This window comes from Hyperolius riggenbachi, unplaced genomic scaffold (assembly GCF_040937935.1).
Source record: "Hyperolius riggenbachi isolate aHypRig1 unplaced genomic scaffold, aHypRig1.pri scaffold_171, whole genome shotgun sequence".
NCBI classification, from domain to species: domain Eukaryota; kingdom Metazoa; phylum Chordata; class Amphibia; order Anura; family Hyperoliidae; genus Hyperolius; species Hyperolius riggenbachi.
The window spans coordinates 2,501-19,721 of NW_027152382.1; the positions used below are offsets into that span (position 1 = coordinate 2,501).

At 53.9% G+C, this 17,221-nt stretch overlaps 1 protein-coding gene across 1 annotated transcript in view; it reads right to left on the reverse strand.

Annotated features, from left to right (window-relative positions):
* Positions 1 to 26: 26 nt before the first annotated feature.
* LOC137543703 (nucleoplasmin-like protein NO29) overlaps positions 27 to 17,221 on the reverse strand; it is a gene marked incomplete at its 3' end in the record, with an annotated part of 38,554 nt that continues 21,359 nt past the window's right edge. The window contains exons 3-4 of the mRNA XM_068264826.1: positions 5,241 to 5,360; positions 27 to 120 (exon numbers count right to left, since the gene is read on the reverse strand). Of these exons, the coding sequence (XP_068120927.1) occupies positions 27 to 120; positions 5,241 to 5,360 (214 nt within the window). The remainder of the gene's footprint in view (positions 121 to 5,240; positions 5,361 to 17,221) is intronic.

The window sequence follows — 17,221 nt, forward strand, 5'->3', positions numbered from 1 at the left end:
CCACGGCATTGACAGGATCATCTTACCCACAATGACTTGTCCAGAGAGGATGACAGGTCCGGAGCCAGACTTCAGGCGGAACGTTACCGGGGGCTGGATCATGAAGCTGTCAACATTCACCTGCACAGGAGATTAACCAGCACAATTCAATCACCAGAACATCCCCGAACGAAGGTTACCCTACACCCAACACACAATCCCGGAACTCCGAAAAAGGCAAACCCCAGAACATCCCCAGAACAAAGGTTACCCTAAACCCAACACAATCCCGGAACTCCGAACACGCAATCCCCGAACTCCAAACATGCAACCCCAGAAATCCAAACATGCAACCCTGGAAATCACACACACGCACAACAACACACTGACCCTCCCCTCCACACACAACCCCGGAATCCGAACATGTAACCCCGGAAATCACACACACAACCACACACTGACCCTCTCCTCCTTACACAACCCCGGAATCCGAACATGCAACCCTGGAAATCACACACACGCACAACAACACACTGACCCTCCCCTCCACACACAACCCCGGAATCCGAACATGTAACCCCGGAAATCACACACACAACCACACACTGACCCTCTCCTCCTTACACAACCCCGGAATCCAAACACGCAACCCCGGAATACAAACATGCAACCCCGGAAATCCCACACATACACACACAACCACACACTGACCCTCCCCTCCACACAAACATGAAAGCATATTACAACACTCAAGCAAGCCCTCATAATGCCTACAGTGTATACTCAAAAACCCTTCTATTGACCCCTCAACTACCGCCCTATTTCTATACTCCCCTTCTCTCCTAAACTACTCGAGTGCCATGTTTATTTTGACTTAGTCCGTCACCTCACCACTAACTCTCTGATGACCTCCAATCTAAGTTCCGCCCCAGCCACTCAACCAAAACTGCCCTACTCAAAGTAACCAACGACCTGGCAACTGCTAAATCCAAATGCCTCTACTCTATTCTCATCCTTCTAGATCTCACCTTGGCCTTCAACAGTCAACTATCCTCCTTCTCCAAATCCTCTCATCCAGCTCGAATTCCTCACTAACAATGCAAATTGAATTCTTCATGTCCTCTTGTTTACTAAAACTCAATATGGACAAGACTGAAATGGCAATCTTCCCACCTCACACTGCAATGCCCCAGCCTGACATCACTATTTCTGTTGATGGCACTTCCATAACCTTAGTCTCCCAGGCTCTCTGTCTAGCTGTAATACTGGACACAAGTCTCTCATTCACACCGCACATTGACACACTATCCTCTTGTCGCCTCCACCTAAAGAACGTGTCCTTCCTTTTCTCACACAGGACACTAACAAGAATCTGGTGCATTCCCTGATTATTTCACCTCTAGATCACTGTAACTCTCTGCTCTGCGGCCTCCCTGCCAACTGTTTGGCCCCGCCACAGTCCATCATGACTAACCCATGACTCATCCACCTCTCCTCCCGCTTCTCCAGCCCTATCCCCCTCTGTCACTCCCTTCACTGGCTGACAATCACACCTCATCCACCTCTCCTCCCGCTTCTCCAGCCCTATCCCCCTCTGTCACTCCCCTCACTGGCTGCCAGTCACACCTCATCCACCTCTCCTCCCGCTTCTCCAGCCCTATCCCTCTCTGTCACTCCCCTCACTGGCTGCCAGTCACACCTCATCCACCTCTCCTCCCGCTTCTCCAGCCCTATCCCTCTCTGTCACTCCCTTCACTGGCTGCCAGTCACACCTCATCCACCTCTCCTCCTGCTTCTCCAGCCCTATCCCCCTCTGTCAGTTCCTTCACTGGCTGCCAGTCACACCTCATCCACCTCTCCTCCCGCTTCTCCAGCCCTATCCCTCTCTGTCACTCCCCTCACTGGCTGCCAGTCACACATCACCTCTCCTCCCGCTTCTCCAGTCCTATCCCCCTCTGTCACTCCCCTCACTGGCTGCCAGTCACACCTCATCCACCTCTCCTCCCGCTTCTCCAGCCCTATCCCCCTCTGTCACTCCCCTCACTGGCTGCCAGTCACACCTCATCCACCTCTCCTCCCGCTTCTCCAGCCCTATCCCCCTCTGTCACTCCCCTCACTGGCTGCCAATCACACCTCATCCACCTCTCCTCCCGCTTCTCCAGCCCTATCCCCCTCTGTCACTCCCTTCACTGGCTGACAATCACACCTCATCCACCTCTCCTCCCGCTTCTCCAGCCCTATCCCCCTCTGTCACTCCCCTCACTGGCTGCCAGTCACACCTCATCCACCTCTCCTCCCGCTCCTCCAGCCCTATCCCTCTCTGTCACTCCCCTCACTGGCTGCCAGTCACACCTCATCCACCTCTCCTCCCGCTTCTCCAGCCCTATCCCTCTCTGTCACTCCCTTCACTGGCTGCCAGTCACACCTCATCCACCTCTCCTCCTGCTTCTCCAGCCCTATCCCTCTCTGTCACTCCCCTCACTGGCTGCCAGTCACACATCACCTCTCCTCCCGCTTCTCCAGTCCTATCCCCCTCTGTCACTCCCCTCACTGGCTGCCAGTAACACCTCATCCACCTCTCCTCCCGCTTCTCCAGCCCTATCCCCCTCTGTCACTCCCCTCACTGGCTGCCAGTCACACCTCATCCACCTCTCCTCCCGCTTCTCCAGCCCTATCCCTCTCTGTCACTCCCCTCACTGGCTGCCAGTCACACATCACCTCTCCTCCCGCTTCTCCAGTCCTATCCCCCTCTGTCACTCCCCTCACTGGCTGCCAGTCACACCTCATCCACCTCTCCTCCCGCTTCTCCAGCCCTATCCCCCTCTGTCACTCCCCTCACTGGCTGCCAGTCACACCTCATCCACCTCTCCTCCCGCTTCTCCAGCCCTATCCCACTCTGTCACTCCCCTCACTGGCTGCCAGTCACACATCACCTCTCCTCCCGCTTCTCCAGTCCTATCCCCCTCTGTCACTCCCCTCACTGGCTGCCAGTCACACCTCATCCACCTCTCCTCCCGCTTCTCCAGCCCTATCCCCCTCTGTCACTCCCTTCACTGGCTGACAATCACACCTCATCCACCTCTCCTCCGGCTTCTCCAGCCCTATCCCCCTCTGTCACTCCCCTCACTGGCTGCCAGTCACACCTCATCCACCTCTCCTCCCGCTTCTCCAGCCCTATCCCTCTCTGTCACTCCCCTCACTGGCTGCCAGTCACACATCACCTCTCCTCCCGCTTCTCCAGTCCTATCCCCCTCTGTCACTCCCCTCACTGGCTGCCAGTCACACCTCATCCACCTCTCCTCCCGCTTCTCCAGCCCTATCCCTCTCTGTCACTCCCTTCACTGGCTGCCAGTCACACCTCATCCACCTCTCCTCCTGCTTTTCCAGCCCTATCCCCCTCTGTCAGTTCCTTCACTGGCTGCCAGTCACACCTCATCCACCTCTTCTCCCGCTTCTCCAGCCCTATCCCCCTCTGTCACTCCCTTCACTGGCTGCCAATCACACCTCATCCACCTCTCCTCCCGCTTCTCCAGCCCTATCCCCCTCTGTCACTCCCTTCCCTGGCTGCCAATCACACCTCATCCACCTCTCCTCCCGCTTCTCCAGCCCAATCCCCCTCTGTCACTCCCCTCACTGGCTGCCAGTCACACCTCATCCACCTCTCCTCCCGCTTCTCCAGCCCTATCCCCCTCTGTCACTCCCTTCACTGGCTGCCAATCACACCTCATCCACCTCTCCTCCCACTTCTCCAGCCCTATCCCCCTCTGTCACTCCCTTCACTGGCTGCCAATCACACCTCATCCACCTCTCCTCCTGCGTCTCCAGCCCTATCCCTCTCTATCACTCCCCTCACTGGCTGCCAATCACACCTCATCCACCTCTCCTCCCGCTTCTCCAGCCCTACCCCTTCTGTCACTCCCCTCACTGGCTGCCAATCACAACTCATCCACCTCTCCTCCTGCTTCTCCAGCCCTATCCCCCTCTGTCACTCCCCTCACTGGCTGCCAGTCACACCTCATCCACCTCTCCTCCTGCTTCTCCAGCCCTATCCCCCTCTGTCACTCCCCTCACTGGCTGCCAGTCACACCTCATCCACCTCTCCTCCTGCTTCTCCAGTCCTATCCCCCTCTGTCACTCCCCTCACTGGCTGCCAATCACACCTCATCCACCTCTCCTCCCGCCTCTCCAGCCCTATCCCCCTCTGTCACTCCCCTCACTGGCTGCCAGTCACACCTCATCCACCTCTCCTCCCGCTTCTCCAGCCCTATCCCTCTCTGTCACTCCCTTCACTGGCTGCCAATCACACCTCATCCACCTCTCCTCCCGCTTCTCCAGCCCTATCCCCCTCTGTCACTCCCCTCACTGGCTGCCAATCACACCTCATCCACCTCTCCTCCCGCTTCTCCAGCCCTATCCCCCTCTGTCACTCCCTTCACTGGCTGCCAGTCACACCTCATCCACCTCTCCTCCCACTTCTCCAGCCCTACCCCCATCTGTCACTCCCCTCACTGGCTGCCAGTCACACCTCATCCACCACTCCTCCCGCTTCTCCAGCCCTATCCCCCTCTGTCACTCCCCTCACTGGCTGCCAATCACACCTCATCCACCTCTCATCCCGCTTCTCCAGCCCTATCCCCCTCTGTCACTCCCTTCACTGGCTGCCAATCCCACCTCATCCACCTCTCCTCCCTCTTCTCCAGCCCTATCCCCCTCTGTCACTCCCTTCACTGGCTGCCAGTCACACCTCATCCACCTCTCCTCCCGCTTCTCCAGCCCTATCCCCCTCTGTCACTCCCCTCACTGGCTGCCAATCACACCTCATCCACCTCTCCTCCCGCTTCTCCAGCCCTATCCCCCTCTGTCACTCCCCTCACTGGCTGCCAATCACACCTCATCCACCTCTCTTCCCGCTTCTCCAGCCCTATCCCTCTCTGTCACTCCCTTCACTGGCTGCCAATCACACCTCATCCACCTCTCCTCCCGCTTCTCCAGCCCTATCCCCCTCTGTCACTCCCTTCACTGGCTGCCAATCACACGTCATCCCTCCCACCCCTGTGTAATAATGTGTAGTTAATTTGCTCACTGCATCACCTGTAATCCACCTTTGCCTTGTATTGTTAACTAATTTGTTGTATATTGTTAGAAGATGCTGGCGCTATATAAATTAATAAAATGAACAGATGATAAAATAATAGAAATGAGCACAGAATGTCAGCGCTGCAAGGCAGCCTAGAAGCAGAATGAGCTCAGTAAAGCCGCACCATGGTCAGACAGGAGAGTTTCAGCGTTGCGATTGGAACGGTGATCTCTTCCTCGTTGTAGTCCAGGGCTGTCACCTCCACAATGTTATACTCGTCTTTAGCCCCTTCTCCCAGGCTAATCTGAGTAGGAAACAAACTGTGATTAGTTCTGATGCTAAATAACATTTACTGTCTCTCCTTAAGCAGGCAATATTTATGTACATAATGTAAAGATTACATGTGCTGGTCCTCACCATCTATGAAATATTACAGTCAGCTCCCCACTAACCTGCAAACATAAACCCCGCCTCTTCCAGCCGGCAACTTGCATGGGCGGGACTTCCAGCCACTCAGCAGGCAATATTTATGTACATAATGTAAAGATTACATGTGCTGGTCCTCACCATATATGAAATATTACAGTCAGCTCCCCACTAACCTGCAAACATAAACCCCGCCTCTTCCAGCCGGTGACTTGCATGGGCGGGACTTCCAGCCACTCAGCAGGCAATATTTATGTACATAATGTAAAGATTACATGTGCTGGTCCTCACCATCTATGAAATATTACAGTCAGCTCCCCACTAACCTGCAAACATAAACCCCGCCTCTTCCAGCCGGCGACTTGCATGGGCGGGACTTCCAGCCACTCAGCAGGCAATATTTATGTACATAATGTAAAGATTACATGTGCTGGTCCTCACCATATATGAAATATTACAGTCAGCTCTCCACTAACCTGCAAACATAAACCCCGCCTCTTCCAGCCGGTGACTTGCATGGGCGGGACTTCCAGCCACTCAGCAGGCAATATTTATGTACATAATGTAAAGATTACATGTGCTGGTCCTCACCATATATGAAATATTACAGTCAGCTCTCCACTAACCTGCTGCAAACATAAACCCCGCCTCTTCCAGCCGGTGACTTGCATGGGCGGGACTTCCAGCCACTCAGCAGGCAATATTTATGTACATAATGTAAAGATTACATGTGCTGGTCCTCACCATATATGAAATATTACAGTCAGCTCTCCACTAACCTGCTGCAAACATAAACCCCGCCTCTTCCAGCCGGTGACTTGCATGGGCGGGACTTCCAGCCACTCAGCAGGCAATATTTATGTACATAATGTAAAGATTACATGTGCTGGTCCTCACCATCTATGAAATATTACAGTCAGCTCCCCACTAACCTGCAAACATAAACCCCGCCTCTTCCAGCCGGTGACTTGCATGGGCGGGACTTCCAGCCACTCAGCAGGCAATATTTATGTACATAATGTAAAGATTACATGTGCTGGTCCTCACCATATATGAAATATTACAGTCAGCTCTCCACTAACCTGCAAACATAAACCCCGCCTCTTCCAGCCGGCGACTTACATGGGCGGGACTTCCAGCCACTCAGCAGGCAATATTTATGTACATAATGTAAAGATTACATGTGCTGGTCCTCACCATATATGAAATATTACAGTCAGCTCTCCACTAACCTGCTGCAAACATAAACCCCGCCTCTTCCAGCCGGTGACTTGCATGGGCGGGACTTCCAGCCACTCAGCAGGCAATATTTATGTACATAATGTAAAGATTACATGTGCTGGTCCTCACCATCTATTAAATATTAGTCAGCTCCCCACTAACCTGCAAACATAAGCCCCGCCTCTTCCAGCCGGCGAATTGCATGGGCGGGACTTCCAGCCACTCAGCAGGCAATATTTATGTACATAATGTAAAGATTACATGTGCTGGTCCTCACCATCTATGAAATATTACAGTCAGCTCCCCACTAACCTGCAAACATAAACCCCGCCTCTTCCAGCCGGTGACTTGCATGGGCGGGACTTCCAGCCACTCAGCAGGCAATATTTATGTACATAATGTAAAGATTACATGTGCTGGTCCTCACCATATATGAAATATTACAGTCAGCTCTCCACTAACCTGCTGCAAACATAAACCCCGCCTCTTCCAGCCGGTGACATGCATGGGCGGGACTTCCAGCCACTCAGCAGGCAATATTTATGTACATAATGTAAAGATTACATGTGCTGGTCCTCGCCATCTATGAAATATTACAGTCAGCTCTCCACTAACCTGCAAACATAAACCCCGCCTCTTCCAGCCGGTGACTTGCATGGGCGGGACTTCCAGCCACTCAGCAGGCAATATTTATGTACATAATGTAAAGATTACATGTGCTGGTCCTCACCATCTATGAAATATTACAGTCAGCTCCCCACTAACCTGCAAACATCAACCCCGCCTCTTCCAGCCGGCGACTTGCATGGGCGGGACTTCCAGCCACTCAGCAGGCAATATTTATGTACATAATGTAAAGATTACATGTGCTGGTCCTCACCATCTATGAAATAATACAATCAGCTCCCCACTAACTTGCAAACATAAACCCCGCCTCTTCCAGCCGGCGACTTGCATGGGCGGGACTTCCAGCCACTCAGCAGGCAATATTTATGTACATAATGTAAAGATTACATGTGCTGGTCCTCACCATATATGAAATATTACAGTCAGCTCCCCACTAACCTGCAAACATAAACCCCGCCTCTTCCAGCCGGCGACTTACATGGGCGGGACTTCCAGCCACTCAGCAGGCAATATTTATGTACATAATGTAAAGATTACATGTGCTGGTCCTCGCCATCTATGAAATATTACAGTCAGCTCTCCACTAACCTGCAAACATAAACCCCGCCTCTTCCAGCCGGTGACTTGCATGGGCGGGACTTCCAGCCACTCAGCAGGCAATATTTATGTACATAATGTAAAGATTACATGTGCTGGTCCTCACCATATATGAAATATTACAGTCAGCTCCCCACTAACCTGCAAACATAAACCCCGCCTCTTCCAGCCGGCGACTTACATGGGCGGGACTTCCAGCCACTCAGCAGGCAATATTTATGTACATAATGTAAAGATTACATGTGCTGGTCCTCACCATCTATTAAATATTACAGTCAGCTCCCCACTAACCTGCAAACATAAACCCCGCCTCTTCCAGCCGGCGACTTACATGGGCGGGACTTCCAGCCACTCAGCAGGCAATATTTATGTACATAATGTAAAGATTACATGTGCTGGTCCTCACCATATATGAAATATTACAGTCAGCTCTCCACTAACCTGCAAACATAAACCCCGCCTCTTCCAGCCTGCAACTTGCATGGGCGGGACTTCCAGCCACTCAGCAGGCAATATTTATGTACATAATGTAAAGATTACATGTGCTGGTCCTCACCATCTATTAAATATTACAGTCAGCTCCCCACTAACCTGCAAACATAAACCCCGCCTCTTCCAGCCGGCGACTTGCATGGGCGGGACATCCAGCCACTCAGCAGGCTGGGAGAGGGAAGGTGATCCAGCCATGCAAATGAGGGAGGAGTGAAGCCACACCCTCTATACATCCTCCTCCTATGGAGCGTGCTGCCTGGGAACTCTGCAGCAATATACAGATGACAGTATACAGCACTGGACTCCATGTGTAGCCAACACAAGAGACTTCTTACATGAATTTTGGGAATTCAAGTCATATGCCTTTAACCCTTTAAGGAACACAGGCTTACACCCCCTAGTGGCCAGGCTATTTTTTGCAATTTGGGCCACTGCAGCTTTAAAGAGTAACTGTCGGGCATAAAATCAATACTTTATTTTTATCTGGTAAACAAGTAATAAGGATGCTAACCAGGCAACCCAAAAGTTAAAGAGACCCCGGAACAACATTTTCAGCCTTATTTCTTCTATCCTATAAGTTCCTATACCTGTTCTAATGTGGTCTGTCTTACTGCAGCCTTTCCTAGTTGTACAGTGGCTGTATTATCTCTGTTATATAATCAAATCTTCTTTCATTTGTCAGCTTTGTTGGCTCAGGCAGGAATGTGCTGCTCTGCTGTGATAGGTAGAAGTTATACACACCCTCTCCACGCCCCCTGCAGGCTCTGTATGAGTCACAGACTGAGCTGATTGGCTAATATTTATCATGCTGAAACAATGCACTTTCTATAGTGAAGGGCGGGCAAATCAGGCAGAGGAGACTAAGGGCGGTTATTACATCACGACTGGCTTCAAAATAGCCACGGTAAATATGGAAACTGTCTAGAATAGGATTCTCTACTTTTCCTTTATAAAATTCACAGGAATCATAACTTGGACAGTGCAATACATGTGTTATGTAAGTAGAGCGAGTATTTATCTACTTTTATTTTTTTTCCCCTGAGATAGTATGGCTGACAGCTCCTCTCTAAAGAGAACCCGAGGCGGGGTTCTCACAACAAAATCCCCATACAGAGGCTGGCTCTGCCTATGGAGCCCAGCCTCTGTTGCTAATCAGATCCCCCCTAAATCCCCCCTGCACTCAGCCAGACCCCATAAAACACAGCCGCGCTACCGACACGCAGCGTGTCAGCAGCAGCTGTGTTTAGCTTCCGAACGTCAGTCTCCGCTCTTCCCCGCCTCCTGCAGAGCTCTGGTCCCCGCCCATGTCCCTTCCCTCCAATCAGCGTGGAGGGGGGGGGGGGATTTAGGGGGGATCTGATCAGCAACAGAGGCTGGGCTCGATAGGCAGAGCCAGCTTCTGTATGGGGATTTTGTTGTGAGAACCCCGCCTCGGGTTCTCTTTAAGGCCTCGCTGCAGGGCTGTACAACTCAGCACACAAGTGATTCTCCCCCCCCCCCCCCCCCGCCTCAGAGTTTTCTGTTGGGGGGCTCTGTACTCTGCTGGCGTGTTTATTTTTGTATTATTTTTTTTGTAGTATATTATTTCCCACCCTCGCTCCCCCCGGCAGCTAATCCCAGTGATCGGCTGTCATAGGCTTCAGCCAATTAGAGCTGATTGCTCTCTTGCCTTCCAGGGGGACAGCCGTGTCACACGGCTATAAGAAGATGTAATGAAATGTGTAATTGGGTGAGGAAAGCGCCATGCAGCCCTGCAATCCCGCCTAACTTACTCCAGTACCATCGAGGAATAATCACCTCCGATGGCTGGTAACACTGGGAGCGAGCTGTCCAGCCCCTGTGATCCCGCCTAACTTACTCCAGTACCATCGGGGAATAATCGCCTCCGATGGCTGGTAACACTGGGAGCGCGCTGTCCAGCCCCTGCGATCCCGCCTAACTTACTTCAGTACCATCGAGGAATAATCACCTCCGATGGCTTGTAACACTGGGAGCGAGCTGTCCAGCCCCTGCGATCCCATCTCACTTACTCCAGTACCATCGGGGAATAATCACCTCCGATGGCTTGTAACACTGGGAGCGAGCTGTCCAGCCCCTGCGATCCCGCCTAACTTACTCCAGTACCATCGAGGAATAATCACCTCCGATGGCTGGTAACACTGGGAGCGAGCTGTCCAGCCCCTGCGATCCCGCCTAACTTACTCCAGTACCATCGAGGAATAATCGCCTCCGATGGCTGGTAACACTGGGAGCGAGCTGTCCAGCCCCTGCGATCCCACCTAACTTACTCCAGTACCATCGAGGAATAATCACCTCCGATGGCTGGTAACACTGGGAGCGAGCTGTCCAGCCCCTGCGATCCCATCTCACTTACTCCAGTACCATCGGGGAATAATCACCTCCGATGGCTTGTAACACTGGGAGCGAGCTGTCCAGCCCCTGCGATCCCATCTAACTTACTCCAGTACCATCGGGGAATAATCACCTCCGATGGCTTGTAACACTGGGAGCGAGCTGTCCAGCCCCTGCGATCCCGCCTAACTTACTCCAGTACCATCGGGGAATAATCGCCTCCGATGGCTGGTAAGACTGGGAGCGAGCTGTCCAGCCCCTGCGATCCCGCCTAACTTACTCCAGTACCATCGGGGAATAATCACCTCCGATGGCTGGTAACACTGGGAGCGAGCTGTCCAGCCCCTGCGATCCCATCTCACTTACTCCAGTACCATCGGGGAATAATCACCTCCGATGGCTGGTAACACTGGGAGCGCGCTGTGCAGCCCCTGCGATCCCACCTAACTTACTCCAGTACCATCGGGGAATAATCACCTGCGATGGCTTGTAACACTGGGAGCGAGCTGTCCAGCCCCTGCGATCCCGCCTAACTTACTCCAGTACCATCGGGGAATAATCACCTCCGATGGCTGGTAACACTGGGAGCGAGCTGTCCAGCCCCTGCGATCCCATCTCACTTACTCCAGTACCATCGGGGAATAATCACCTCTGATGGCTGGTAACACTGGGAGCGCGCTGTCCAGCCCCTGCGATCCCACCTAACTTACTCCAGTACCATCGGGGAATAATCACCTCCGATGGCTTGTAACACTGGGAGCGAGCTGTCCAGCCCCTGCGATCCCATCTAACTTACTCCAGTACCATCGGGGAATAATTGCCTCCGATGGCTTGTAACACTGGGAGCGAGCTGTCCAGCCCCTGCGATCCCGCCTAACTTACTCCAGTACCATCGGGGAATAATCACCTCCGATGGCTTGTAACACTGGGAGCGAGCTGTCCAGCCCCTGCGATCCCGCCTAACTTACTCCAGTACCATCGGGGAATAATCACCTGCGATGGCTTGTAAGACTGGGAGCGAGCTGTCCAGCCCCTGCGATCCCGCCTTACTCCAGTACCATCGGGGAATAATCACCTCCGATGGCTTGTAAGACTGGGAGCGAGCTGTCCAGCCCCAGCGATCCCGCCTAACTTACTCCAGTACCATCGGGGAATAATCACCTGCGATGGCTTGTAAGACTGGGAGCGAGCTGTCCAGCCCCTGCGATCCCGCCTAACTTACTCCAGTACCATCGAGGAATAATCACCTCCGATGGCTTGTAAGACTGGGAGCGAGCTGTCCAGCCCCTGCCATCCCGCCCAACTTACTCCAGTACCATCGGGGAATAATCACCTCTGATGGCTTGCAACACTGGGAGCGAGCTGTCCAGCCCCTGCGATCCCGCCTAACTTACTCCAGTACCATCGGGGAATAATCACCTCCGATGGCTTGAAAGACTGGGAGCGAGCTGTCCAGCCCCTGCGATCCCGCCTAACTTACTCCAGTACCATTGGGGAATAATCGCCTCCGATGGCTTGTAAGACTGGGAGCGAGCTGTCCAGCCCCTACGATCCCGCCTAACTTACTCCAGTACCATCGGGGAGTAATCACCTCCGATGGCTGGTAACACTGGGAGCGAGCTGTCCAGCCCCTGCGATCCCGCCTAACTTACTCCAGTACAATCGGGGAATAATCGCCTCAGATGGCTGGTAACACTGGGAGCGCGCTGTCCAGCCCCTGCGATCCCACCTAACTTACTCCAGTACCATCGGGGAATAATCACCTCCGATGGCTTGTAACACTGGGAGCGAGCTGATCAACCCCTGCTATCCCGCCTAACTTACTCCAGTACCATCGAGGAATAATCGCCTCCGATGGCTGGTAACACTGGGAGCGAGCTGTCCAGCCCCTGCGATCCCGCCTAACTTACTTCAGTACCATCGAGGAATAATCACCTCCGATGGCTGGTAACACTGGGAGCGAGCTGTCCAGCCCCTGCGATCCCATCTCACTTACTCCAGTACCATCGGGGAATAATCACCTCCGATGGCTTGTAAGACTGGGAGCGAGCTGTCCAGCCCCTGCGATCCCGCCTAACTTACTCCAGTACCATCTGGGAATAATCACCTCCGATTGCTTGTAACACCGGGAGCGAGCTGTCCAGCCCCTGCGATCCCGCCTATCTTACTCCAGTACCATCGAGGAATAATCACCTGCGATGGCTTGTAAGACTGGGAGCGAGCTGTCCAGCCCCTGCGATCCCGCCTAACTTACTCCAGTACCATCGGGGAATAATCACCTCCGATGGCTTGTAACACTGGGAGCGAGCTGTCCAGCCCCTGCGATCCCATCTAACTTACTCCAGTACCATCGGGGAATAATCACCTCCGATGGCTTGTAACACTGGGAGCGAGCTGTCCAGCCCCTGCGATCCCGCCTAACTTACGCCAGTACCATCGGGGAATAATCACCTGCGATGGCTGGTAACACTGGGAGCGAGCTGTCCAGCCCCTGCGATCCCGCATTACTCCAGTACCATCGGGGAATAATCACCTCCGATGGCTTGTAAGACTGGGAGCGAGCTGTCCAGCCCCTGCGATCCCGCCTAACTTACTCCAGTACCATCGGGGAATAATCACCTGCGATGGCTTGTAAGACTGGGAGCGAGCTGTCCAGCCCCTGCGATCCCGCCTTACTCCAGTACCATCGGGGAATAATCACCTCCGATGGCTTGAAAGACTGGGAGCGAGCTGTCCAGCCCCTGCGATCCCGCCTAACTTACTCCAGTACCATTGGGGAATAATCGCCTCCGATGGCTTGTAAGACTGGGAGCGAGCTGTCCAGCCCCTGCGATCCCGCCTAACTTACTCCAGTACCATCGGGGAATAATCCCCTCCGATGGCTTGCAACACTGGGAGCGAGCTGTCCAGCCCCTGCGATCCCGCCTAACTTACTCCAGTACCATCGGGGAATAATCACCTCCGATGGCTTGAAAGACTGGGAGCGAGCTGTCCAGCCCCTGCGATCCCGCCTAACTTACTCCAGTACCATTGGGGAATAATCGCCTCCGATGGCTTGTAAGACTGGGAGCGAGCTGTCCAGCCCCTGCGATCCCGCCCAACTTACTCCAGTACCATCGGGGAATAATCACCTCCGATGGCTTGTAACACTGGGAGCGAGCTGTCCAGCCCCTGCGATCCCGCCTTACTTACTCCAGTACCATCGGGGAATAATCACCTCCGATGGCTTGTAAGACTGGGAGCGAGCTGTCCAGCCCCTACGATCCCGCCTAACTTACTCCAGTACCATCGGGGAGTAATCACCTCCGATGGCTGGTAACACTGGGAGCGAGCTGATCAACCCCTGCTATCCCGCCTAACTTACTCCAGTACCATCGAGGAATAATCGCCTCCGATGGCTGGTAACACTGGGAGCGAGCTGTCCAGCCCCTGCCATCCCGCCTAACTTACTCCAGTACCATCGGGGAATAATCACCTCCGATGGCTTGTAACACTGGGAGCGAGCTGATCAACCCCTGCTATCCTGCCTAACTTACTCCAGTACCATCGAGGAATAATCGCCTCCGATGGCTGGTAACACTGGGAGCGAGCTGTCCAGCCCCTGCGATCCCATCTCACTTACTCCAGTACCATCGGGGAATAATCACCTCCGATGGCTTGTAACACTGGGAGTGAGCTGATCAACCCATGCTATCCTGCCTAACTTACTCCAGTACCATCGAGGAATAATCGCCTCCGATGGCTGGTAACACTGGGAGCGAGCTGTCCAGCCCCTGCGATCCCGCCTAACTTACTCCAGTACCATCGAGGAATAATCGCCTCCGATGGCTGGTAACACTGGGAGCGAGCTGTCCAGCCCCTGCGATCCCATCTCACTTACTCCAGTACCATCGGGGAATAATCACCTCCGATGGCTTGTAACACTGGGAGCGAGCTGATCAACCCCTGCTATCCTGCCTAACTTACTCCAGTACCATAGAGGAATAATCGCCTCCGATGGCTGGTATCACTGGGAGCGAGCTGTCCAGCCCCTGCGATCCCGCCTAACTTACTCCAGTACCATCGAGGAATAATCGCCTCCGATGGCTGGTAACACTGGGAGCGAGCTGTCCAGCCCCTGCGATCCCATCTCACTTACTCCAGTACCATCGGGGAATAATCACCTCCGATGGCTTGTAAGACTGGGAGCGAGCTGTCCAGCCCCTGCGATCCCGCCTAACTTACTCCAGTACCATCTGGGAATAATCACCTCCGATTGCTTGTAACACTGGGAGCGAGCTGTCCAGCCCCTGCGATCCCGCCTATCTTACTCCAGTACCATCGAGGAATAATCACCTGCGATGGCTTGTAAGACTGGGAGCGAGCTGTCCAGCCCCTGCGATCCCGCCTAACTTACTCCAGTACCATCGGGGAATAATCACCTGCGATGGCTGGTAACACTGGGAGCGAGCTGTCCAGCCCCTGCGATCCCGCCTTACTCCAGTACCATCGGGGAATAATCACCTCCGATGGCTTGTAAGACTGGGAGCGAGCTGTCCAGCCCCTGCGATCCCGCCTAACTTACTCCAGTACCATCGGGGAATAATCACCTGCGATGGCTTGTAAGACTGGGAGCGAGCTGTCCAGCCCCTGCGATCCCGCCTTACTCCAGTACCATCGGGGAATAATCACCTCCGATGGCTTGTAAGACTGGGAGCGAGCTGTCCAGCCCCAGCGATCCAGCCTAACTTACTCCAGTACCATCGGGGAATAATCACCTGCGATGGCTTGTAAGACTGGGAGCGAGCTGTCCAGCCCCTGCGATCCCGCCTAACTTACTCCAGTACCATCGAGGAATAATCACCTCCGATGGCTTGTAAGACTGGGAGCGAGCTGTCCAGCCCCTGCCATCCCACCCAACTTACTCCAGTACCATCGGGGAATAATCACCTCCGATGGCTTGTAACACTAGGAGCGAGCTGTCCAGCCCCTGCGATCCCGCCTTACTTACTCCAGTACCATCGGGGAATAATCACCTCCGATGGCTTGTAAGACTGGGAGCGAGCTGTCCAGCCCCTACGATCCCGCCTAACTTACTCCAGTACCATCGGGGAGTAATCACCTCCGATGGCTGGTAACACTGGGAGCGAGCTGATCAACCCCTGCTATCCCGCCTAACTTACTCCAGTACCATCGAGGAATAATCGCCTCCGATGGCTGGTAACACTGGGAGCGAGCTGTCCAGCCCCTGCCATCCCGCCTAACTTACTCCAGTACCATCGGGGAATAATCACCTCCGATGGCTTGTAACACTGGGAGCGAGCTGATCAACCCCTGCTATCCTGCCTAACTTACTCCAGTACCATCGAGGAATAATCGCCTCCGATGGCTGGTAACACTGGGAGCGAGCTGTCCAGCCCCTGCGATCCCATCTCACTTACTCCAGTACCATCGGGGAATAATCACCTCCGATGGCTTGTAACACTGGGAGTGAGCTGATCAACCCATGCTATCCTGCCTAACTTACTCCAGTACCATCGAGGAATAATCGCCTCCGATGGCTGGTAACACTGGGAGCGAGCTGTCCAGCCCCTGCGATCCCGCCTAACTTACTCCAGTACCATCGAGGAATAATCGCCTCCGATGGCTGGTAACACTGGGAGCGAGCTGTCCAGCCCCTGCGATCCCATCTCACTTACTCCAGTACCATCGGGGAATAATCACCTCCGATGGCTTGTAACACTGGGAGCGAGCTGATCAACCCCTGCTATCCTGCCTAACTTACTCCAGTACCATAGAGGAATAATCGCCTCCGATGGCTGGTAACACTGGGAGCGAGCTGTCCAGCCCCTGCGATCCCGCCTAACTTACTCCAGTACCATCGAGGAATAATCGCCTCCGATGGCTGGTAACACTGGGAGCGAGCTGTCCAGCCCCTGCGATCCCATCTCACTTACTCCAGTACCATCGGGGAATAATCACCTCCGATGGCTTGTAAGACTGGGAGCGAGCTGTCCAGCCCCTGCGATCCCGCCTAACTTACTCCAGTACCATCTGGGAATAATCACCTCCGATTGCTTGTAACACTGGGAGCGAGCTGTCCAGCCCCTGCGATCCCATCTCACTTACTCCAGTACCATCGGGGAATAATCACCTCCGATGGCTTGTAACACTGGGAGCGAGCTGATCAACCCCTGCTATCCTGCCTAACTTACTCCAGTACCATAGAGGAATAATCGCCTCCGATGGCTGGTAACACTGGGAGCGAGCTGTCCAGCCCCTGCGATCCCGCCTAACTTACTCCAGTACCATCGAGTAATAATCGCCTCCGATGGCTGGTAACACTGGGAGCGAGCTGTCCAGCCCCTGCGATCCCATCTCACTTACTCCAGTACCATCGGGGAATAATCACCTCCGATGGCTTGTAAGACTGGGAGCGAGCTGTCCAGCCCCTGCGATCCCGCCTAACTT